The 25041-nt window shown below is 36.5% G+C and overlaps 1 protein-coding gene across 1 annotated transcript in view; it reads right to left on the bottom strand.

The window, feature by feature from the left end:
* ATF7IP2 (activating transcription factor 7 interacting protein 2) overlaps positions 1 to 25041 on the bottom strand; it is a 93031-nt gene that overhangs the window by 11900 nt on the left and 56090 nt on the right. The window contains exons 7-10 of the mRNA XM_023557383.2: positions 23618 to 23778; positions 7932 to 8005; positions 6465 to 6526; positions 5947 to 6016 (exon numbers count right to left, since the gene is read on the bottom strand). Of these exons, the coding sequence (XP_023413151.2) occupies positions 5947 to 6016; positions 6465 to 6526; positions 7932 to 8005; positions 23618 to 23778 (367 nt within the window). The remainder of the gene's footprint in view (positions 1 to 5946; positions 6017 to 6464; positions 6527 to 7931; positions 8006 to 23617; positions 23779 to 25041) is intronic.

Raw genomic sequence — 25041 nt, 5'->3', positions numbered from 1 at the left:
CACCAGTCATATTGGATTAGAGCCTACACTACTCTAACCAGTATGACCTCACTTAGTATATCTGTAAAGGCTCTATGACCAAATAAGGTCACATTCATAGGGACCAAGGGTGTCTCAGTTATCCAGTGCTGTTATAACAGAAATACCACAAGTGGGTGGCTTTAACTAACATAAATTTATTTTCTCACTGTTTAGGAGGCTAGATGTCTGAATTCAGGGAGCTAGCTCTAGGGGAAGGCTTTCTGCCTCTGTCGGTTCTGGGGGAAGGTCCTTGTTTCTTCCGAGTTTCTGCTCCTGGGCAATTTTTGTGTGGCTTGGCATTTCTCTTCCTCCATCTCTGCTCTCTTGCTTGCTTCTTTAATCTCTTTTATATCTCAAAAGAGATTGACTCAAAATATACCCTAATCCTGCCTCATTAACATAACAAATTTAACCTAATCTTTATTAACATAACCTAATCCTACCTCATTAACAAAACACAACCAATTCACAAATGGGATTACAACCACAGGCAGAGATTAGGATTTATAACACATATTTTTGGGGGGCACAATTCAACCCATAATATTCCACTCTTTGGTCCCCAAAAATTCATGTCCTTGCCACATATAGAACACATTCATCCCATCACATCATCCCAAAAGTCTTAAATCAACTCCAAGTCCAAAATCTCATCTTCTGAATGAACTAAATAAAATATGGGTAAGATTTTAGGTTAGTGGGTTTGGTTTTTTGGTTTCCATCCTGGGGCAAAATTCCTCTTCATCTGTGAACCTGTGAAATCTAGACTACAGGTTATCTGTTTCCGAAGTACAATGGTGGAGTGGGCACAAGGTAGACATTTCCATTACAAATGGGCAAAATTAGAGGAAAAGAAGGGATAACATGCACCAAGAAGTCCAAAACCTAGCAGAACAATTTACATTAGCTTTCTCAAGGCTTGAAAATAATCCTTTGTTTTCTGAGATTATCAGGACAATGGCTCCACCCTCCAGACTCTGGGTGTTGGCCATGCTCTCTGGATTCTGGGTGGAGGCCCCTTAGCCCTGGGCTTCAGCCTCACCTTCCAGGCCCACTGGGAGGGCAACTCTGCTCTCTTGGCTTTGGGCGCCCCCATTCTCCTAGTCCATCTGAAAGGTGACCCCATTCCCTCGGCCCCAGCAGGCCTTATTCTTCTGCTCCTTGGACATGACAACTCCACCCCATCTGCTTTGGGCAGCAGCCCCAGGCCCCTGGCACACCTTAATGGCAGCCCCATACTCCAAGTTGGCGAAGATCCAACTCTTTGAAACCAGGAGTCTGTAGCCCCACCCTTTGAGATCCAGGAGACCATGGCCCCACCCTTTGAAATCCCAGAGGCCATGGCACCACCCTTTGAGACCTAGGCAGCTCTGCTTCCCTTGCATTTTCCAACAGTTCTGCTGATTTCCAAGCTGTTCCAGGGATGGCCCTTTTCTTTTCTTGGAGGGACAACAGATACAGCTCCGTTGGTCTGTTTTCCTGCCCGTCAAATTCCAAGAGGCAGGCAGATTATCTCTTTCTCTGTCCCTTTCAGCCTAAGCTGATGGGTTTTCTGCTGTGGCAGTTGGTGAGATCCATCAGCCACAGGCTTAATATCTTTAACAAGAGTTTGTGTAGCCACATTCTTGGTGAATATCCTAGGACATGTGTCCTTAGTATGGACAACAGAATTTCCAAATCTTTAAGCTCTGTTTTTATTTGCACAGTTCATTTTTAAGACCATCTCTTTCCTCTCACATTTAATGATAAAGGGAAAGGAGAAACCACGCAGATGCTTTAAAATCTTGCTTAGAAGTTTCATTGGCTAGATATCCAAGTTCTTCACTTACAAGTTCTATTTTCCATCAAACATTTGAACATAATTCAGACAAGTTCTTTGCCACTGCATAAAAAGCATCATCCTTCCCCCATTGTTCAATCACGTGTTCATCATTTTCTTTTGAAGCCTCACCCGAAGCACATTTAACATCCACATTCCTGTCAACATTCTGTTGCTGGCACCATATGTATTCTCTAAGATGACACATGCAGTCTGTATAGCTCTCCTGACTTCCTTTTGAGCCCTCACCAGAATTCCCTTTGATGTCTATAATTCTAACAATAGCCTCTTCAAGGCAATCTAGGCTTTTACATTAGGCACCTTAAAACTCTTCCAGCCGCTATCATTACCTAATTCCAAAACAACTTCCACATTTTAGGTATATGTTAGAGCAACACCCCACTCATAGTACCAAATTCTTAGTTATCTAGTACTGCTATAACAGAAATACCACAAGTGGATGGCTTTAACAAATAGAAATTCATTTTGTCACAGTTTAGGAGGGTAGAAATCTGAGCTCAGAGCACCAGCTCTAGGGGAAGGCTTTCTCTGTCAGCCCTAGAGGAAGGACTTTGTCTCTTCTGAGCTTCTATTCCTGGGCAATCTTTATGTGGCTTGGCATCTCTCTTCCTCCATCTCTGCTCTCTCACTTGCTTCATTATATCTCAAAAGATTGACTCAAAATACACTAATCTTGCCTCATTAACATAACAAACACAACCTAAACTTCATTAACATAACCTCATCTTGCCTCATTAACACAACACAACCCATTCACAAATAGGGTTATAACCATGGGCAGAGGTTAGGATTTACAACATATATTTTGGGGGGACACAATTCAATCCGTAACAAGGAGTTAGGGCTTCAATTTATCTTTCTAAGGGACACCATCTAACCCATAACAATTTCCTCTTAGCCCTCCCCCAATTCATGCCTTTCCCATGTGAAAAATAAATTCACTCCATCCCAACATCTTCCAAAAGTCTTAATCCATTCCAACCTTAAATCTAAGTGTAAAATCTCACCTAAATAGAATCAAAAGTTCCAAATCTCATCTTCCAAATCAGGTATGGGAAACTCTGGGTATGGTCCATCTGGAACAAAATTCTTCTCCATCTGTGGGCCCACAAAATCTAGAACACAAGTTATTTGCTCTCAAAGTACAATGGTGGGACAGGCATAGGACAAACATTCCCATTCCAAAAGGGAAGGAAACTGGAAGGAAAAAAGGGCCACAGTTCCCAAGCAAGTCTGAAACACAGCAGGGCAAATACTATTAAGATTTCAAGGACCACGAATAATTTTCTATGCCACAATCTGCCTTTTGGGCCCATAGAAGCCCCAATGGCCCTGGCCTCTGGTCCCCTGGAGAACCCATCAGCCCTTAAAGGCTATGCTGGCCCTGCCCTCCCAGCCTCTGACAGTGGCTTCAACCTATCAACCCAAGGCAGTAGCTCTGCCCTCAGAGCCCTCAGTGGTGGCAGACCCATCCTCTGGACCTGAAACGTGGCCACGACCTCTAGAACCGAGGAGGTGGTGACATTGCTCCACTGGGGCCAGGCCATCTGTCATTTTTCCCTTTTCTTGAAGGATACCCTAATAGCTCTGTCAGCCTGTTTCTTGCGTGTAGGTAGAATCCCAGAAGTCCAAAAGCTTTCCTTCTTTTGTTCCATTTCTGTCTTTTTCAATCCAAGCTAGCAGTGTTTCTGCTGAGATGGTTGATTGGATCAATGTATTTCACACATAATTTCTTTAGCAAAAATTTGTCAAGCCACACCCTTGAAGCTCTCTCCAGAGCATGCTTTCTCATTTTTTTGTTACAGTACAGACAGGCTGAGATTTTCCAAATCTTCAAGTTCTGGTTCCTTTTTGCTTAATAGTTCCTCAATTTATCTCTCTCTTCTCACATGTTACTATAAGCAACAAAGAGAAATCATGCCGTGTCTTCAACACTTTGCAGGGAAATCTTCCCAGCTAAATATCCAAGTTCATCACTTATAAGTTCTACTTTCCACAAAGGAGTAGAAAATAATTCAGAAAGTTCTCTGCTACTTAATAACAAGGATCACTTTTCCTCCAATGTTCCAAATATGTGAGGAACATGTTTCCTCATTTCTGTGCTCGCTAGAAGCAGCTTTCATGTTCATATTTCTAGCAACATTGTGTTCATGATAATATATGTATTCACTAAGATGATAGATGTTTTCTCTGCAACTTTCCAAACTTCTGACCACTCATCAAAATCACTGATGCCCATAATTCTACCAAGAGTCTCTTCAAGGCAATCTAGACTTTTACTATCAAGTACCTCAAAATTCTTCCAGCCTCCACCCATTGCTCAAATCCAAAATTATTTCCACATTTTTAGGTATCTGTTACGATATCACCCCACTTCCCAGTACCAAAATCTGTATTAGTTTCCTAGGACTGTCATTAAAAAGCACCACCAACTAGGTGGCTTAAAACAACAGACACGTATTCTCTCACAGTTCTGGACGCTAGAAGTATAAAATCAAGGTGTTGGCAAGGTTGGTTCCTTCTGGGGGGCTCTGAGAAAGGGTCTGTTTCATGCCTCTCTCCTAGCTTCTGGTAATTTTCTACCAATCCTTAGCATTACTTGGCTTGTCAATATATCACTCCAATCTCTGCCTCAGTTGTCGTATATCGTTCTTTCCGGTGTGTCTCTCTCTGTGTCCCTTCAGATAAGGCCACCAATCGTACTGGATTAGGGCTTATCTTACTGCAGCATGACCTCATGTTAACTAATTATATTTACACAGATCCTATTTCCAAATAAGGTCACATTCACAGGTACTAGTGGTTAGGACTTCAACCTATCTTTTTGGGTAGATACAATTCAACCCATAATACCTAGGGATAGGGAAAAAGGTCCAGGTTTGCTCTAACTACACCCTTACTCCAAACTGGACATTCTATGAAATGGACTCCCATTATCATGAGTTAGCAAGATCTATCTTTCCTACTGCTAGATTTTAAACCAAGGCCCCCAAAGTTAGAGGTATGACTTATTTCATTAAGAACTAAATGCTCTGTGTTCTTCCTTTTCATGTTACTGTATCTCAAATACAGTATCATATAATTTAGAAACAATTCAATGGTCTGAATCATTAAAAAGTAACTGATTATTTCATCATGGACCCTAATCCATTTTTCAAATTTATATTTCTAATCATCATCATGAAAGTGGAAATTTAGGGTTTTGTTTTTTTTTCTCTCATCATGAGGTCCCTGGAAGTTCCAATGATTCCAATCTTTGTTTGGGTCCATAATTGAGAGAAGAGAAGGAACTGGAGATACACGTCACATCCTAAATCCTAGTATACACAAATTCCCAAAGCTAATAAATTCAAATGTTTGGTCAAAAGACTACCATAAACATTTAAGTGCAGTTGTTAAGAGATGACTTTGTAATTGATTTCCAGCCCCAGAAGACTGCATTTCACGTCTTATTGCTTAAATCTGAGCAAATAGCACTGCTGTCACTCTTCCTATCCATTTTCATGTCACTTCCCAGCTCCCATTCCTGTAAGCATCCTCTCACAGCTGCTATTGTTATGGTTAGGAAAGAATGTGTTGTGCCACAAGATGGCAAGACAAGAAATTCATAATATTCAGAAAATGGAAACCACCCAGGTGTCCTTCAACAGGAGAATCGTTAAACAAACTATGGTATATCCATACCAAGGAATACTACCCAGCAATATAAAGGAACATGGAACAATTTAGATGGTCCTCAAGGGAATTATGCTGAGTGAAAAAACACAATCTCAGAAGGATACATACTGTATGATCCCATTTATATAACACTGGTAAAATAACATAAGTATAAGGAACAGAATAGTGTTGCTATGGTTTAGAAACTGGGGGCAGGAGGTAGGTGTGGCTATAAAAGGGTAGGTAGCAAGGGGGACCTTGTAGTGATGGAACTGTTCTGTAAGTTGATTGTGGTGGCAGTTACATGAATCCACACATGTGATAAAATTACACACACACACACACAGAAATAAACTTCATAAATGGGTCAAATATATTTTCATTTATTACCCTTCCTTCTCTCAGAAAAAAATTTTTTTTAATTTTACCTGTGTTGCAGTTGGGTAAGCCTTCTTTCGTCAGATCAATTACAGAATCAAGTTTTTTCTTCTCTATACCCTGAAAAGTTATTGTTAAAAAAATAAGGTTTTGCCTCAATAGCAGTAATGGTTTTAAAAAAACAAAACACACATAATCTGTAATTACCATTTAGAGGCTTGAAAATGAACACTGCATATATTTCTTATGGTTTAATTTAACCCTGTAATGAAAGAGAAGCTCTTATACCGTATGGTTTCTGAGAATATAACTGAGCAAAGTCTAAATGAATTAATTTGGTAAAAAAGTATGGCTGTGAAGTATATTTATCATTAGCAGTTTTCTTTTTAATATGTAAGTTCGACTGGAACCTGGTTATGCTGGCAACTAGTCAGACATTAATTTCCCAGAGAATGAATCTCCCAAGGAATGAATGACAAAGCTAAGAGATCCAGCATATAGAACACGGAAGTTCTCAGAACTAACATAGCCAAACAAAGGATATTCAGAGACAATATTTATTACCCACCATAACATCCACTTCAGCATCAGGTGAATTGTTAGAATTTCCTGATGTAATTTTTCTAGTATCTAAAAGAAAATGATTAAAATATAAACACATTTAATAAGTTTGTTAGACTATTAAATATTTATGAACTTTGTAATGAATGCTGAAACTCAATAAGGATGGCGATGGTAACTGTAAATTATATAACCATAAAAAATATCTCAATTGACTTTACCTACTCCAAGGATTGAGGATCCCATTAGAAAATGAAAATCTAATTTTGGTTCAAAAGATTTTTCAAAAATACTTTTCTCTCTATCAACTTACAATTATATTAACTCTTTTGAAAATCTATTTGGAAGTTAATTAGCATTTGAGAAAATTGGAAATATATACATTTTTAAATTAACAATCATTAGACCAGACTGCTTGAGTTGGCTGAGGAGCAGTCTTCCTGGAACCGGTAGGAATAAAAAAAAAGGAAGCCTCTGATAAATGCCTAATATGCTCTGTAACAGATTTAGGCTTCACAGTCCTAAGTCTAAACCTTGGGGGAAATTAAGTAGCTACATGAGCGGAAGCAATACTTTCTGAAATTAAGATGCAAACACTCTAACATGCTGAAAAATCAAATGGAAACGGGGAATTTTGGCTGAGAAATTATGAGCCAAAAAGATGGCTATTTTAAGAGAAAAGAAATGCATCATTGCAAAACCAAGATTAAAGTTGTTTACGTAAGTGTGACAAGACAGAAATTTTAAAAAGTATTAAAAAAAAGCAAAAGTTAAAAGTTATCAAAGATTCTAAAGAACAGTCAAAACATTATATCTTAAATAGACTACAACATAGCTTAATAGATTTAAAAAAAGACAAACTACCACTACTACCAACAGAAGGCCTGAAAAAACAAAAATAATATACAGGCAGTCCATAGGTTATGAATATCTGACTTATGGACAACTCATACATGCCGCCCTTTAATGTTGTATAAATTTGCCCACTTTGAAAAGATTAAACCAATCCCTACTCGCAACAAATTGTTCATCACAATCCCCTTCACTGGCTGCATGTGCAGATTTCAAATCACTGAAAAGGCTTGGAACCTTTTCTTGCACTAAAGTACATGCAAGGCTAAATAAGAACCATATACACCTATTCAAACTGACCTACAAATTCAACTTAAAGACACAGTCAGGAACAGAGCGCATTCATAACCTGGGGACTGCCTGTACATAAAAAAATCAACTAGCTTTATAACTTGTAAAGCCATTAAACAGTAAAGAAACAAAAGATCATAAACTGAGAATAAAAAGAATCTTCAGTTATATTAAATTATATTATTCACATAACAATACAGAAATAAATCAGAACATTTTAAAAAGTAGAATTAAGTTTATTTTCTTAAAATACATTACTTGATTCTCTATTTCAAACACTGATTTGAGGCTTTCTAATTTGATAGATCATATTATAATCAACTGAAGATACCTGTTGGATTCGATGCTATTGAAGTTGTCAAATTAGGGCTTTCCACGGAAATCAACATAACATCATCATTGTTACTAAAATAATAAAAAATAAAAATAATAAACTAAAACACGCAGTAACAGGTTTCAACATGCAATCAATGGAAAGAATTCTCCTGACAACATTTTATAACTGACATATTTTAATAGAACAATTGAAGGGCATATGTTGGTTAAGGTTATGTGTCAACTTTGCTAGGCCATGATTCTCAATGGTTTGGCAAATACTATGTAATCATCGTCCATTTTGTGATCTGATGTGAACAGCCAATCAGTTGAAATGGGAGTTTCCTTGGGAGTATGGCCTGCATCCAATATATATGAATGCTCTGGGAAAGCTTGCTCTCTCTGGATCCTGCATCTGACTCGTCATCCTCTGACCTCTTGGCTCTTGGCATGTGAGCAAGCAGCCTGCCACCCAATTCGACGATTTTGGGTTTGTCAGCCTCTGCAACTATGTGAGTCTGGAAAGGCCTCCAACCTGATGTCTGACCCATGGATTTGGGATCTGCCAGCCTCCACAACTGTGTGAACCATTTCCTTAAAATAAATCTCTCTCTCTATATATATATATACACATATATGCTTCATTGGTTTTGCTCCTCTAGAGAGCCCAGCCTAAGACAAGGGAGGAAATGGAAATAATAAAACCAAATATCCAAGAAACCCTCATGTATTACCAATTATATAACCAAAAGTTCTTGGGAATCCATTAATAATAGACCCTTAAGACTTATTAGGATGCATTCACAATAAATCCAAATATAAACCCTACAAATCCAAATATAGTAATATACAAATACATAATACACAAAAATATATGAAACATATCACTCTAGCACATACACTTTCCTTTATAAAAATAAAACAATGTATAACTGGGAAAAAAAACCATTAAGACACTTTGAAGGATCCCTGGTGGTACAGTAGTAAAGTGCTCAGCTTCTAACCGAAAGGTCAGCGGTTTGAACCCATCAGGTGCTCCGCAGGATAAAGATGTGGCACTCTGCTTCCATAAAGATTACAGCCTTGGAAAACCTATAGGGCGGTTCTGTTCTGTCCTACAGGGTTGCTATGAGTCTGAATTGACTCCATGGCATTTTTTTTTTAAAGACACTTTATTCTTACAGGTACAGGACTAATTTTATAAATAAAGCTATTAAAAAATAAACTCTGCTGCTACTCTACATTGTATCACTATAGTACCACAAATTTGCTACACTGAGGCAGTGATGATGATAAATGATGCTAATTATGGTTATAGAATATCCTGAGCCAGAAGACGTCTTCTGCTTGCTACTTTGACCCTGACTCCACTTTTATGGGTTTGCCAAGCATTTTAATCAGAATGTTAGTAAAGAAAATCTTGAGATAAATCTTATTAATACATGAATTTTCTATACAGTTTAGTCACACAATTTCTTGGTAGATATCTTACATTTTTATATTCTGTATTTAGGTGTATGAGCCACTTTGAGATAATGTAATTTTCATATATATATAGTGATGTAAGAGTTGAGGTTCACTGCTTCCCTCTAGTTATTCCAGCAGCACCTGTTGAAAAGACTATCTTTTCCTACTAAATCACCTTGGCACCTTTGTTCAAAAACAACTGAGTACATCTGTACTTTGTGTACATGTGTACTCTTCGTTGATTTTAAGTCTATCCTTACACTAATGGACCATTGCCTTAATTACTGTAGCTTCACAGTTACTCTTGAAGTCAAGTAGTATAAGTCCCTTGACTTTGTTCTTTTTTTATAGAATTGTTTTTACTTTCCAGGTTTTACATTTTTACCTAAGTTTTTAATCAGGTTGTTACTCTCTACAAAAAAAGCTGCTAGGATTTTGATTGAGATCGCATTAAATGTATAGAACAATTTGGGGTTCTGATGTGAGGTCTTAATACACTGAAATTTCTGATTCATGAAACACGATATAGTCTCACCATTTATCTAGGTCTCCTTTAATTTTCCTCAGCGATATTTCCTAGTTTTAAGTTAGCTCTTGTACATATTTTCTTAAATTTATCCATAAGTATATGATGTTCTTTTATGGTACTGTAAATGGTATTAATTTTAAGCCTTGAATTTCAATTGTTTGTGGCCAGTACATAGAGAAATACTAGATTTTTAACCAGGACTTTGAACTGGTTCATTCTGGTTAAAACCCCTGCTATGAATTTGCATTTCCACCCCAGATATACTGAATCAGTCTACATTTTAACAAGATCCCCTGATGATTGTTGTGTATACATGTCTTCTTATATATGCAGTTAAATTACCTCTTGTACATGATTTTTATATATACCATCATTCTTATATATACATAAGCATCACCTGGCAATCTTCTTAAAATGTAGATTCTGATTCTGTATATCTGGGATGGAAATGCTAATTCTCAGCAGGGCTTTGAACCCAAATGAACTGATTTGAAGCCCTCATTTTTATATATACTGTATACACAAAAACAACAACAACCCATTGCTGCCAAGTTGATTTCAACTCATATCAACCCTACAGGACAGAACTGCCCCATAGGGTTTCCAAGGAGTGGGTGGTGAATTTGAAATGCCAACCTTTTGGTTAGCAGCCAAACTCTTGACCAATGCGCCACCAGGGCTCCATATAAGATATAAAAACAGAAATATTTACCCATATGTTTTTTTTTATGTTTACAATTTTTGACATTACCTTGCATAGATCCAAATTTCCATCTGGTATTATTTTTCCTTCTACCTGAAAAACTCCCTTTAACATTTTTTTTGTGGGGTAGGTCTGCTGATGACATATTCTTTCACATTTTTTTAGTATAAAAAGTGTTCTGTTTCTCTCTACACTTTTGAAAGGTATTTTTTACTGGGTAGAGAATTTTGAGAATGGACAGCTCTCATTTTTCTTTCTTTATAAGTATCTCTCCATTGTCTTCTAGCTTTCATGGTTTACAGCAAGATGTCTGCTGCCACTCTTATACTTGTTCCTTTTTTTATAATGTTTTCACCATTGATTTTGGCAATTTGTTTATGATGGGGCTTTGTGTGGTTTTGTTTCTTCTGCTTGGGGTTTGTTCATCTTTTTTTTTTTTTTTTTTACAGGTTTACAGTTTTCATCAACTTTTTAAAAATTTCAGACAATTAGCTTTAAATATTTTTTTTGTCCTGCTCCCTGTGAGACTCCAGCTACATATATACTAGACTGCTTGACATTTTACACAGGTCTGTAATGCTGTTCATTTCCTTTTTCCACTTTTTTCTCTCTGTGCTTCATTTTGAAATGTTTCCATCACTATTTCACTGATTCTGTTTTTTAAATTAATAATTATCTACTCTGTTGTTAATCCTGTCCACTGTGCTTTTCACTTTAGTTATTGTCTTTTTCATCTCTAGAAGTTCCATTTGGATCTTTCTATCTTCCATTTCTCTCCTCATTACAGTCACAATGTTTTTACATTGTTGAATATGAGAAGTATAGTGATAATAGCTTTTTTATGTTGTCTGCAAAAGTCCATCAAATATATTATTTCTAGGTCTGAATCAGTCCATCAAATATATTATTTCTAGGTCTGTATCAGTTTTTTTTTTTTTTTTTATCAGTTTATTTTTCTCCTCACTATGAATCACATTTTTTGATACTCTGCATGCCTGGTAAGTTTTGACTGAATGTCAGACACTGTAAATTTTATGTGTTGGGTAATGAATGTCATTTCATTCCTTCAGAGAGGGTTGGACTTTATTCTAGCATGCAGTTAAATTACTTAGAATTGGTTTTATTTCATAGAGTCTTGCTTTTTAGTTTTTTGTTAGTTTTGGGGGCTTTTTGGGGGGTAGGTCCACTGCAGGCTTTAGTCCAAGATTGATTTAGCCCCACTAAAGCAGTAACTTTCTCAGGACTCTGCCTGTTACTCACATGATCTCTTTACTGTAGCCAGTGGGGATGCAAAATGTTCCCATTCCTTTGTGACCTCCAGGAACCATTTGGCTCCTTCTTTCCAATGGTTCTTTTCTCAGCCTCATGTAGTTTCATCACAGACCTGTATTCATTCAAGGATTCAAGCAGTCTCTTCTGTAGATACCCAGAACTCTATCTCTGTGCAGTTTCTTCTCTTCACTGTTCTGTCCCACAAATTCTAGCCAAATCAGGCTCCTCAATCTTGTATCTCAACTCAGAAGACCACCAGACTTTGTTTGGGCTCTCCCTCTCTGCTCTGAAACTTGAAAAGTGACTCCACGCTGTATGCTTGGACAATTGTCGGTCTATCTCATTTGTCACCCTTCTCACAGGGATCATAGTCCTGAGGTGCCTGCTGAACTATATCTGAACACAATTCTTTTTCTTTTTTAGTCTGGTTTTCTAGCTGTTTACAGCAAAAGAACAATTCCTGGAGCAGTTAGTGCTTCATTAGCAGAATCAAAAATTTCCTACAGTTTTATTTTATGAAATCGACTTTTTTCTTATACACTTTTAAACAGTTTCAATTCAATAATTTTTTCCAGATCAAATCTATCAGTGATAGATTCTGACATTACCATTATTTTAAGTCCAATTAAAAACATTCAGATCTAAATTTTATCAAGAATAGTTGATTCTTCCATCCATTTTTAGCCTCTAACAAAATTTACTAAGTTTATTTTGTGTATACTTATTTTTACTAGTAATTCTCATCATAAATGGAATGAGACTTATAGCTGTGTTTATTTAATGACTAAACTACAATTGTAAGCAATTCCTTTCAGATGTTTATTACCCTACAGTCAAAATCCCTAATCAATCTCAAAATGTTCATTCAGTTTTCTGTACTTTGCTTGTTGCTCAAGTACTTCAAATTAAATGCTATTTAGGAGTCTAAGAAGGTAAGCAGAAAAACTTTGAAAAGCAGGATGGAACTTCTGGCAGTCTCACTGGGTTGAGGAAGTAAGGATTAAGATTTGAAACCTACCAAGGTGGAGGGGCCCTAGTAAACACCCCAGATTTTCAGCTGAAATCCACAGAGGGCTATATCTTAGGTGCCAGAGTAAACTAGAGGTAGGAGGAGTTTTACCAAAATTATAATAAACCTCAAGTTATACCATTCCCTAAATAGATTAGGTGATCAGATCCTATTCTATCTACTAAGCACAGGAAAGGGTGAAACTTGTCTATAGGAAATGATACCTATATTTAGAGCCTCAATAATTTTTCAGAAATTATCAATTATGCCAGTATATTGAATCAAATGACTGAAAACTGACAACAACAGAAACAGATGCATAGGTGATCCAGATACTGGAGTTATAAAACAAGGGCATTAAAATAACTATTAATAGTTTTAAGAAAATGGAGGCAAGATGGAGAGAATAATTAAACAGAAGGATCATTCATCAGAAATGAGAAATCAAGGTTAGTTCATATAAACATACCCTTGGAGAAGCAGAAAGACTAATAGAGTTGGAAAAGATAGTTGCAGTGAACATATATTATCTGACAAAGAATCTGCATCAAAAACATTTAAAGAACCCCTATGTATCAATCAGAAAAAACAGGCAAATCAAAAAGAAAATAAGCAAAAGTCTTAAAAAGACTTCATTAAAAAAGATATTCAAATGACTAACAAACACATGAAAAAGAGCTTAATTTCATTATGAGATGGAAATACAAATTAATACCACAATGTGAGACAACTATAAACACACTCTGAAAGCTAAACTGAGAAAGGCAGATAATACCAAGCGTTTGCAAGGATATGGAAAAACTGAAAAATCTCATGCACTTCTAGTGGGAGTATAACTTGGTACAACTTCTTTGGTAAAATGTTTTGTAGTGTCTATTAAAAGTGAAAATACACATACTCTATGATGCAGCAATTTCATTTTCAGGTATTTGTCCAACAGAAATATATGTGTACACTCACCAAGAATGTCTAGCTCTAGTCATAATTTCTTCAATCTGAAAACAACACTAATGCCCATCAGCAGTTGTGAAAGGACAAATTGTGGCATATTCAGACAACAGAATATCGTATAGCAATAAGAATGAACTGTTGCTAAACAACAGCATGGAAGAATCTCATAATACATAATTTTAGGCAAAAGAAGCATAGCTCAAAAGAATTCATGGATTATGATTCCATTATACAAAGGTGAAAAGTAAGCAATAACAATTTATGGTGTTAGAAGTTACTCAGGTAGGTGTGGCAAAGACGGGATTGATGACTGTGAGTGAGGCATGAGGGAGGCTTTGGTGGATGCTGTTGGTGTTGCTTCTTGCTCTGGGTGATATTTATGTCATGTGTTCAGTTTGGGAAAATTCATCAAGCTATACACTTATTATTTGTGTAGTTTTCAGTAGGTATGATTTGTTAACTACTTGCATGTGTGCATATGAGTGTGTGTGCGTGTGTGTGTATGTGTAGACATTCATGCTTATCCTGAAAAATCCATCTATAAACCTGCAAACTAAAGAGTGGTCTAATTGGAATTCCACTAGCATCCAATGATAAATAACTTTCATGAAACTGTTCCACTGACTACTGCCAATAATTTTTTTTTTAATTATAACCCACATCGGGGGGAAAAACTGAGGACAATGATGATTTTCATGGTAATTTTCATGAGCCTAACTTCTATTTGCATTTTACCTTGGAGAAAAACTTCTGGGTCTAAAATAATCAAATAAATTCTTCCCGCTAATGTTATAACGTAGCAGTTAAGAACATGGTTTCTGGAGACAGGATGTTGGGTCTAAATCCTGGTTCTACCATTTACTAGCTCAGTGTTTTAGGGTTAGAAACTCTGCCTTGATTTCCTCAGGTGTAAAAGAGGGATAAATTTATTACTAAGATTAAATTAATTTTAACAAAGCACAACTAGAAAGGAACACATGCAAAAGAGTAGAAAATTTCTTAAATTACTGCAGCTGATAACTGCTTTTCCCTCCTTTGTATCTTTGTAAATACTTCTTCACATGAAATTGAATGCAAGACTTATTTTCTTAGCACTATCAATACTTCGTTCAATCAGCACTGGTGACGACACCCATTCTTGGGTGCCTAAGACCTTGATGCTTACTTTTTTTTTCATCTTTGGAAATTATTGCACATAAAGGGATTTTCTTCTTATTTAAGCAAGTTTCTTCATCAAGTATGTGTTCTGGTCCATAGGCCTTATCGTCTATGAGCTTCTTCAGCTCAGCTGTTCCTGCCTTTATCATTTTCTTCACATTCTAAAGAGAAAAATGCTTCAACTTCTAAATCCAACCTACACTACTCATCAGAAAAAACAACTATAAAACCTGCTGGCTTTCTCTAGAGTTATAATTACAGAAGAAAGCTACATATTTCTTTTTTCCTTCATAAAGGATTTATTTCTTAAATTATAAAAAAACTTTAAAATCATACGGAAATGTACATAAATTGATATGTAGACTAGCTATTACAGCGCCATCCACGAGCAATTTAAAAAGCTATTAAAATGATTTTTTTTTTTAAATAAATAAAAGAAAAAAATACACGTTCGAAAACATTAGAAAGCTGTAGTGGCAGCCAGGACCTGAGGGACCGACATCCCAGAGGGTAGAAGGACATAGAAAAGTGAGCTAGACATTGGCCAACAGCATTCCCCCCGAGGTATTTGCCGACTAAGCCATCAGGAATTAAGAAGCCAAGCATAAAGTAGCTGGAAGCATAGTAGACTCGTATTGGGAGACAAAATTGGAATACAAGATCAGAAAAAGAGAAAGATTTCAGGTGAAACTCTTGAAGAGACCACAGAACTGGTGGTAAATCAGAAGAGAATGAGTCTTAAAAAGCCTGAAAATCAGCCTCAAGCCTGCTCAATTCATGACTGGATTGAAATGCTGTATTATTTATCTATTGTTAACAATTTATCAGGAGCCCTGGTGGAGCAGTGGTTAAGCATTTGGCTGCTAACCTGAAAGTTGGCAGTTCAAACCCAATGGCCACTCCGCAGGAGAAAGATGTCACAGCCTTGGAAACCCTATGTGGCAGTTCTATATAGTTCCATATAGAAATCGACTCAACAGCAATAGATTTTGGTTTACGTAACAATTTACCCCAAAACATAATGGCTTGAAAAAATAAACATTTATTATTTTCTCATAGTTTCTAGGAAGTTAAGAAGTACGAAGCAGTGTACTTTGAGGGTTCTGTTGCAGTGTCTCTCGTAAGGCTGTAGCCAGGACGTTAGCAGGGGCTGCAGTCATCTGACTGGTTTGACTGGAGCTGGGAGATCTCCTTCTGAAATGGCTCACTCACATAGCTGTTTGCAGGACACCTTACCAAGTGGGACTCTCTGCACAGGTTGCTTGAGTGTCTTTCTGACATCAGTCAACTTGCCTCAGAGCAAGCAATCTAAGAGACAGCAAGCTATAGTATCTTTTATGACCTAACCACATACTGTCACTTCTGTCATATTCTATTTATTAGATGTGAGTTATTAAGTATACTCCAAGATGGAAATCAGGTTCCACTTTTAAAATATGGAGTATCAAAGAATTTGTGGACATATTTTAAAACCACAACACACACCAGGTCTCTCCGCTGCCTGCCAGAGAATTGGTGAATTCACTATGAAGGAAGGTAACATCATTCAAAGCCTCTACAATTTTCAATACACAATGTCTAGGATTCAAACAAAAAATAAGCAGACGTACTAAGGAAAAGGACAAAGATAAAAAGCAGCAAATAGAAATAGAGCTCAAAGTGACCTAGGTACTAGAGTTATTAGAAATGGACCTTAAAAGTGATTAAAAAGCTCAACACATGAATTACATGATGAAGAATTTCACCAAAGAGCTTGAATCTATAGAAAAGAATCAAATGGAAATGGGAGAGCTGAACAATATGCAAACTGACATTAAGAATTCAATAAATGGGTTTAACAGTAAGTTGGATCAAACTGAAAACCAAAAACTAACGCCATTGCCATCGAGTCAATTCCGACTCATAGTGACACTACAGGATAGAGTAGAACCGGCTCACAGGGTTTCTAAGGCTGTAAATCTTTACGGAAGCAGGCTGTTACACCTTTCTCTTATAGAGAGGCAGGTGGGTTCGAACTGCCAAACTTTCGGTTAGCGGCCAAGCATTTAACCGCTGGACCACCAGGGCTCCTGGATCCAACTGAAGACAGGACTGACGAGCTGGTAAATAAGTTAATAAAAAATACTCAAACCAAAGAATGGAGAGCAAAAAAGATGGACTATACAGAAAAGCACATAATTGGTGTACCAGAAGGGGAGAAGGGATAGAGTGGTGCAGAAGCAATATCTAAATTGATAAATGGCCAAGAAGTTTTAAAACCTGATGAAAGTCATCAAGGCACAAATTCAAGAATGAGTCCTAGTCAGGATAAAAAAACCAAAAAAACCAAAAAAAACTCCCCCACACACTTAGCATCTTATGGCTTCTTGATGAAAAACTAAAAATAAATAGAATATTTTAAAAGCAGCTAGAGTAATACAGACATTATCTTCAAAGAAGCAACAATAAAACTGATGTCTGACTTTTCAACAGAAATTATAGACGTGAGAAGACAATGCAAAGACATACTGAAAGTGCTGAAGGAATATAACTGCTAAACTATAATCCCATACCCAGTAAAACTGTCCTTCAAAATAAAGACAAAGTTATTTCCAGACAAATAAAAACTGACAGAATTCATCCTAAGAGGACCTAAAACAAGAAACAATTAGATGAGCTCCACAGAGAGAAGGAAAAATCCCAGATGGAAATACAGGAAGAAATGAAGAGCAACAAAAAGGTTAAATATGTAGATAATTCTAAATTAATAAGGACTGTACAAAGTAGTGATAATACTGTCTTGTTATTAAAACAAAATTAAAATGCATGAAAACACAAAAGATGGGGAGCAATAAATGGAATTTAAGTGTTCTAAGGTCAAGCACTGTCTGCAGAATGGTAAAGGTAGTAATTCAGATTAGACTGTAATGAGTCAAGAATCCATACTGATAAGAGAATAGTCTTTCACTACGTCTCTTATTTGGGCTGTCTAAGAAGAGGCCTTGGGCCCAGAACATTTTTAATAAGGAACACTGGGAATTGGTTGTCTCTCTCTCTCTCTCTCTGCCAACCCCTTCTGTTTATCAGAGAAGCCCTTTTTTCTGTTCTGGGCACACAATAACTTTTTTTTCCTCTTGCTCATATGTGGGCACTATACGGCACCTGGCTAACTCCACTTTTGTATTTGTTCCCTACAGTGAAGAACAGGGTCTTTTCTTTCACAACACAAAAGGTCATGGGTAAAATATTTGCTCCGTACTGGCCACAAGAGGAGACTTGCTGGCCATAAGGGACAGATGCCCACAATTAAAACTAATCTCACTGTCTTTAGGTAAATAAAATGTTGCCCCCTACTGTGTTAGGGCATGTGATTGGTGACTTTCGTGGGTGACCTCATTTTTCTCAAACCTTAATCTGATACATATCACGCATAACCTTTAGAATAACTTCTAAAAGAACAATAAAAGATGTATAACTAACAGAGTTAACTGTTTTTGTGTGCCAACAAGTCGATTCCAATTCATAGTGACCCCACAGGACAGAGTAGAACTGCCCCAACAGGGTTTCCAAGGAGTGGCTGGTGAATTCGAACTGCTGACCTTTTGGTTAGCGCTCGAGCTCTTAACCACTTCACCACCAGGGCTCTAACAAAGTAACTAGGGACAGGAAAAAAAAAAAGAGATTAAACCAAAAAAAAAAAAAAAAAAGGCTAAAATAGAGACGGGAAAAAGATCATAAAATAAATGGGACAAATAGAAAGTAAGTAGTAACATGGTGTAGTTATGAACCCACATATACTGGTAAAATTACATTAAATATAAATAGTCTAAATTTCCTAACTGAAAGATTTCCAAATTGAATTAAATTACATGAACAGCTCAAAACTTAATTATAAAGCTAAAACCCATGTAGCTACATTCAAGTAAATATATTTTAAATTATTAGCACTTCAGAAACCCATGTGCCTCTATCCTGTATCATAATTCTCTCCTATAAACTGCATTTGTGTATTAATTTCCTTGTTTTTCTCTTTAGATGTCCTATCTAGGTCTATATCCCTTAATAAACATTGTTTTTGGCTCTTTGTGAACTTCACTTGAATGCTTTTTAATTTCAATACTACTTTTGTGAGAGTAATTCATAGTTGCATATGAGTGTAGTTCTTTTGTTTTTATTTAATTATAGTATTTCATTGTATGGATTTATCACAACTTATTTTTCTTTTCAACTGTAGATGGACATTTTTTTCCTTCAAGTTTTTGGGTATTATGGAAGATGCAGCTAAAAAGAACTCTTATAACATACATCTTATTACACATGTGTACATGTCTCTAGCTAGAATGGAACTGCTGGATCAAAGGATATTCACGTCTTCAATATTTCTGGATAATGCCAAACTGTTTTCTAGAATACTGTACCAATTTACTCACCCAACAGAAAAATATTAAATAAAAACAATTCTCATTATTTTAAAACCTCATCAGTACCTGGTATTGTCAGATTTTTAAATGTTTTATTTCTCCTTACCTGATATGTAATGGTATCTCATTGTGGTTTTAATTTGCATTTCCCTGATTACTAATGAAGATGAGCACCTTTTCATATGTTTATTGGCCATTTGGAATTCCTCTTTGTCAAGTGGATATAAAAGTCTTTTGCCCATTTTCCTTTTGTATTATCTGGCTTTTACTGTTGAAGTTCTTTATATATATTCTGGGTACTAGTCCTCTACAGGTTATATGTGCTGCGAGTATCTTCTCCCACTCGATGGCCTGTCTTCTCACTATCTTTAAAGTGCCTTTTGAGAAAAGAAGTTTCTATTTTAAAGTGGTGAAAATTATCTATTTTTCTTACATGGCAAGGGCATTTTATATCTTAAGAAATCCTTCCCTATGTAAGTTCATGAAGATATTCTCCTACATACCTTTTAAAAGCTTTATAGTTTTTCTTTAGATATTCAGTTTTTTAATCCACATTAGATTGATTTTTGTGTATACTCTGACGTAGGAGTATAATTTCTTCCATATTTCCCCCCAAAATGAATAGTGAATTAAGATAGCATCATTTATTAAAAGTCAATCACTTCCCAAATAATCTGCCACATAATCTCCATCACATATCACATGTACCTAGGGACTTGAATTTGTTTCTGGGCTCTCTGTCACACTCATCTGTTTGTCTAGCACTTGTCAATATCACATTATCCTAATTATTGTAGCTTTGTATAATGTCTTGACATCTCATTGCAAATTCTTTCCATTTTGTTTCTCTAACTTCAAAGGTATCTTGGCTTCTTAACCCATTATATTTACCCATATATTTAAAAATCAAATCAGCTTGACAAGTTCCATAAAATTACATACTAGGATAGTGACTGAAATTGTACTCAATATATAAATTTGAACAGAAATGAAAACATTTTATAATACTGCATTGTCCAAATCATAAAAATAGTACATCTCTCCACTGAAATAATTCTTCTTTAATATATCTCAATAAAGTTTTATAATTATCTTCAGGTATTATATGTCTTGTTAAATATATTCCTAGGTACTTGGTATGTGTGTGTCTTTTTCAAAATTTTACTTCCTAATTGTTTATATCTGATATACAGGAACACAACTGATTTCTATATATTTTAGTTCAAATCTCTTGCTAAACTCTTGTGAACTCTAATAATTTATCTGTTTGTTCTTCTGGATTTTCTATATACACATCCCAATCATAGAAGAAAAATTACAATATTGTTCTTTTCTAATCCTTTGTTATTTATTTTTCTTGCATTTTTTACATGCTTATTTTAAACTAAGACATCCAGTACAATGTTATATAAGGTGGTGACAGCAGGTATCCTTCTCCTATTTCGTATCTCAGGGGAACACCTCAATGTTCCACCATCAGGTTTGTTTTAGGTTTTTGTACATGCTCTTTATCAGATTAAGGAAGCTACCTCCTATGCTGTGTTTGCCAGAAATTTGTTTTTAGTCATAAAACAGATTAATTTTTATCAAATATTGCATCTATCATGCCCTGATAATGATTTTTCTCTTGGCAAATTACATTAATTAATTTTTTTTACTGTTAAATCAACCTTGCACCCTGGGGACAAAATCAACTTTTATAGCATGTTGTACTCAAGTCAGGCTCAACCTGATAGTAACTAACAATGACGAACTTGATTTACTAGTATCTTGTTTAGGATATCTGCATCTATTTCATGGGTAAAAGTTGGCCGTAATTTGCCATTTTTTAAAAATTTTTAATTGATTTTTGTATCATGGTTATGTTAGTCTAATAAAATGAACTGAAGAACTCTTTTGTATTCTCTGGAAGAGTCTCTTTAAAACTAGTGTTATTTCTTCCTTAAATATTTTATTAATACTCTTCACTGAAGCCACCAAGGCCAAGTTACACACTTATAACACCTACTCTAACGTTCATGGGCTGAGACTGCTGCCTAAAATAGCTTTACAAATTACAGGTTCTTCCTCCAGTATAGACCATAAGAAAGATTTGTTCATATCATAGATATGCTGTTGGTTACCGGCGAGTCATTTCCGACTCATGATGACCCCATATCAGCAGAGTAGAACTGCTCCTCTGGGCTTTCAGGGCTGTGACTTTTTGGAAGCAGATGGCCAGGCTTGTCTCCAGAGGGCCTCTGGGTGGGTTCAAACCATCAACCTTTCAGCTAGTAGTTGAGTGCTTAATTATTTGTTCCATCTGGGAATTCCTATCACATATATTAAAAAAAAATGTTGCTATTGAGTCGATTCCAACTCATAGAGACCCTACAGGACAGAACAGAACTGCCCCATAGACTTTCCAAGAAGCAGCTGGTGGATTCAAACTGCCAACCTCTCGGTTAGCAGCCAAGCCCTTAACCACTGCACCATCAGGGCTCCATCACAGACATAACCCAAAACCAAACCAAACCCACTGCCGTCGAGTCAATTTGAACTCATAGCAGCCCTGTGAGACAGAGTAGAACTGCCCCACAGAGTTTCCAAGGAGCACCTGGCAGGTTCGAACTGCCAACCTCTTGGTTAGCAGCTATAGCACTTAACCAGGGTTTCCAATTACAGACATGGCCACTGCTAAATTTGACATGTTAGTCTAGAAAGTTCTATCTTAATCCTGTCTTCACTTTTTCACTTCCATCACTAGCATTGTATTTTCCTCTTTTGTTACTTCATGAACTTCAGCATATACATGAGCAAGTGGTTTAACAACAAAGACTTCCTGAAATCTGACTGCTGCCATCTTCACCAGCTAAATGCCTTCTCCATAGCAGCCTCCTGACTCAAAACTAAACGCAAGTCTCAATATGATGGAACATTAGGATTTCTCTCGAAGAGTCAAAGCTGCATGTTAAATACCCAAATACCAAGAATCTGCTATAAGCAGTGTAGATCTATTGATGCCTCTCCCTCATTTTACAGCATTCTTGAGTGTGCATTGTTATTTGGCGGGAAGGGTGCTGTTATGGAAACAATGGCCATCTTTTAATGCACTTATTTATAATTTTTTTCTCTTTTCAAATATTGAGGTATAATTGAACACACTAAACTATAGAGTACTTTAAGGAGTGAATGTCAACTATAAACAATCAACATCACAAAGCTTCAAAACTGCTGAAAATCGCCAGTGAAAACAATACATTAAAATGTGTCCCCTTGAACACCGAACCAATACAAACTAACCAATCATGTTTCTTTAACTAAGGGACTTCCCTAAAACAGCCCCAAATCTTGCAGACCAGAAATGAGACAGGATGTCTCAGCTGCTCTGTGACTCAATTATAAAAATAAGTTAACGTGTTCACTCTAATTTTGTTATCATACTACTTTAGACAGAGAACTAATTTTAGGGACTTCTTTTTTTTTTTTCCTAGTTTTACCTACTTTGCTGTGTAAAAAAATTTTTTTCACCACTGTTTTCTAGGGCCTTGATCTTTCCATGAATAAAACTGAAGATCTGCTGAAATTTCTTCACTGCAATACCTACACCTAAGGCGGAAAGCAATGCAATGAAAAACCTGGGCACTACTGTATTTTTACTCAAATAATACACACCTTCTAAGTTTCTTTGCCAACCGTACACTGACCCCGACAGGTATTTTTGTGAGCACCACAATGCCAAATTTTTAGACACGTTGCTTTAAAAAAATTAGCATAGCACGCTTATGAAAATACCTTCGGGGATAGGGCACAGTTGGCAAACAAACGTAGAAGATGCATGCATGTTATTTGTGTAAAAATATGGTAATTCAAATTTTTAGTACTGTTAAAACAACAATGACAAGAGCCTTGGAAAAGCAATTCCATTCCTTCATAATGGCCAAAACAGTGTTCACGTGAATATAAAGCTTTAAGGTACTTTATGTTTAACTGAGAAAAGAGAGTACGTTTCTGAGCATATCAAAAAAAAACCATTGCCACTGAGTAGATTTTGACGCATAACGACCCTATAGGACACAGTAGAACTACCCCCATAAGGTTTCCAAGGAATAGTTGGCAGATTCGAACTGCCGACCTTTTGGTTAGCAGCCGAACTCTTAATCACAGTGCCACCAGGGCTCCTTATGAGAATATGTTTAAACATTTTTTAATACATTTTTGTAGAAACACTTACCTTTCAGAAACTAAGTCAACATGATCCAGTAATAAATTAATCTTTTCATTTCCTTTTTCTGAAGGCTTGGAATGTTCAGAGTTGGCAGAAGTCACTCTTTCATCTGGACTGTTAACTGACTCTTGATTCTTATCCAAATTCAAGGCATCAGAATTTGCAGCCTGTAAAATGGGTGAAGAAAGTTGAAGAAAAGGCTACCAATTGTGTTCTCTCACATACAATTAATAATAAGCAAAATTTCACACTGAAAATATCCTAGCATATATATTGCAAAATATATCTTAAATTATATGTATTTCAATGGTGATGACTATGATCACAGTTTGAATACCAACATTAATTTAAAAAATAAACAACTCCAAAGAAATAAAAATAATGGTGGTAAAAGTCAACTTCCTAGGTTGGCTAGAAAGAAAAAAAAACAAACACCTATTCCCTATTAAAAGGTGTAAAGAGCCCTGGTGGCACAACGGGTAGTGCTTGGCTGCTGACCAATAGGAAAAGGTTGGCAGTTTGAACCCACCCAGCCACTAAACGGAAGAAAGACCTGGCAATCTTCTTCCATAAAGACTACAGCCTAGAAAACCCTCTAGGGCAGTTCAACTCTGTCACATGGGGTCACAATGAGGCAAAAATCAGCTCCATAGAGCCTAAAAACAACAGCATTAATAGGAATATATATTTTTTAATGACCAGTTGGACCCCTGATGACGCACTGGTTAGGCCTTCAACTGTTAAGCAAAATGTTGGCAATTTGAACTCACCAGTTGAGCCGTGGGAGAAAGATGTGGCAGTTCTACTCTGTCCTATAGGGTCCCTATGAGTCTGAACTGACTCACCGGCAAAGGGTTTGGTTTTTGGGTTTAATGACTACTTAGCTTAATAAAACTGAGTCCTTAGACAACACTTTCATTCTCTTAGACTAATTTAAAAAACTAAGAAGCACTAGTCTTTAACAAAAAAAAACTTTTTACTTTTGTTATAAAGTTGATTCTCATTCGAATAGTGTTCTATAAAGTCACCATGAGCACTGTTAGCAGATACAGAATCACTGCTCTAGGGAAAATACAGGATTAGTTTACTAAAGTCTCTGGTCACAACATATTCATCACTGATCAATACATAACCTTGTCATGTGTGCTTTTCTGTTGAAAGACAATTTATTTAATATATATCATTGATTCACTCCACCACTCGTCTGTCAGGCTGTCATATTATGGTGTCCTGCGTGTTGCTGTGATGCTGGAAGCTATGCCACTGATATTTCAAATATCAGCAGGGTCATCCATGGCGGTTTCAGCAGAGCTTCCAGGCTAAGACAACTAGGAAGAAGGGTCTGGCCATCAACTTCTCCAAAAATTGGCCAGTGAAAACCTTATTAACAGCAACAGAACACTGTCTGACATAGTGCTTGAAGATGAGCC

The sequence above is a fragment of the Loxodonta africana genome, chromosome 12 (assembly GCF_030014295.1).
Source record: "Loxodonta africana isolate mLoxAfr1 chromosome 12, mLoxAfr1.hap2, whole genome shotgun sequence".
Classification (NCBI taxonomy): Eukaryota; Metazoa; Chordata; class Mammalia; order Proboscidea; family Elephantidae; genus Loxodonta; species Loxodonta africana.
The sequence above is the reverse complement of the archived record's forward strand: the minus strand, read 5'-3'. Positions and strand labels throughout refer to the sequence as shown.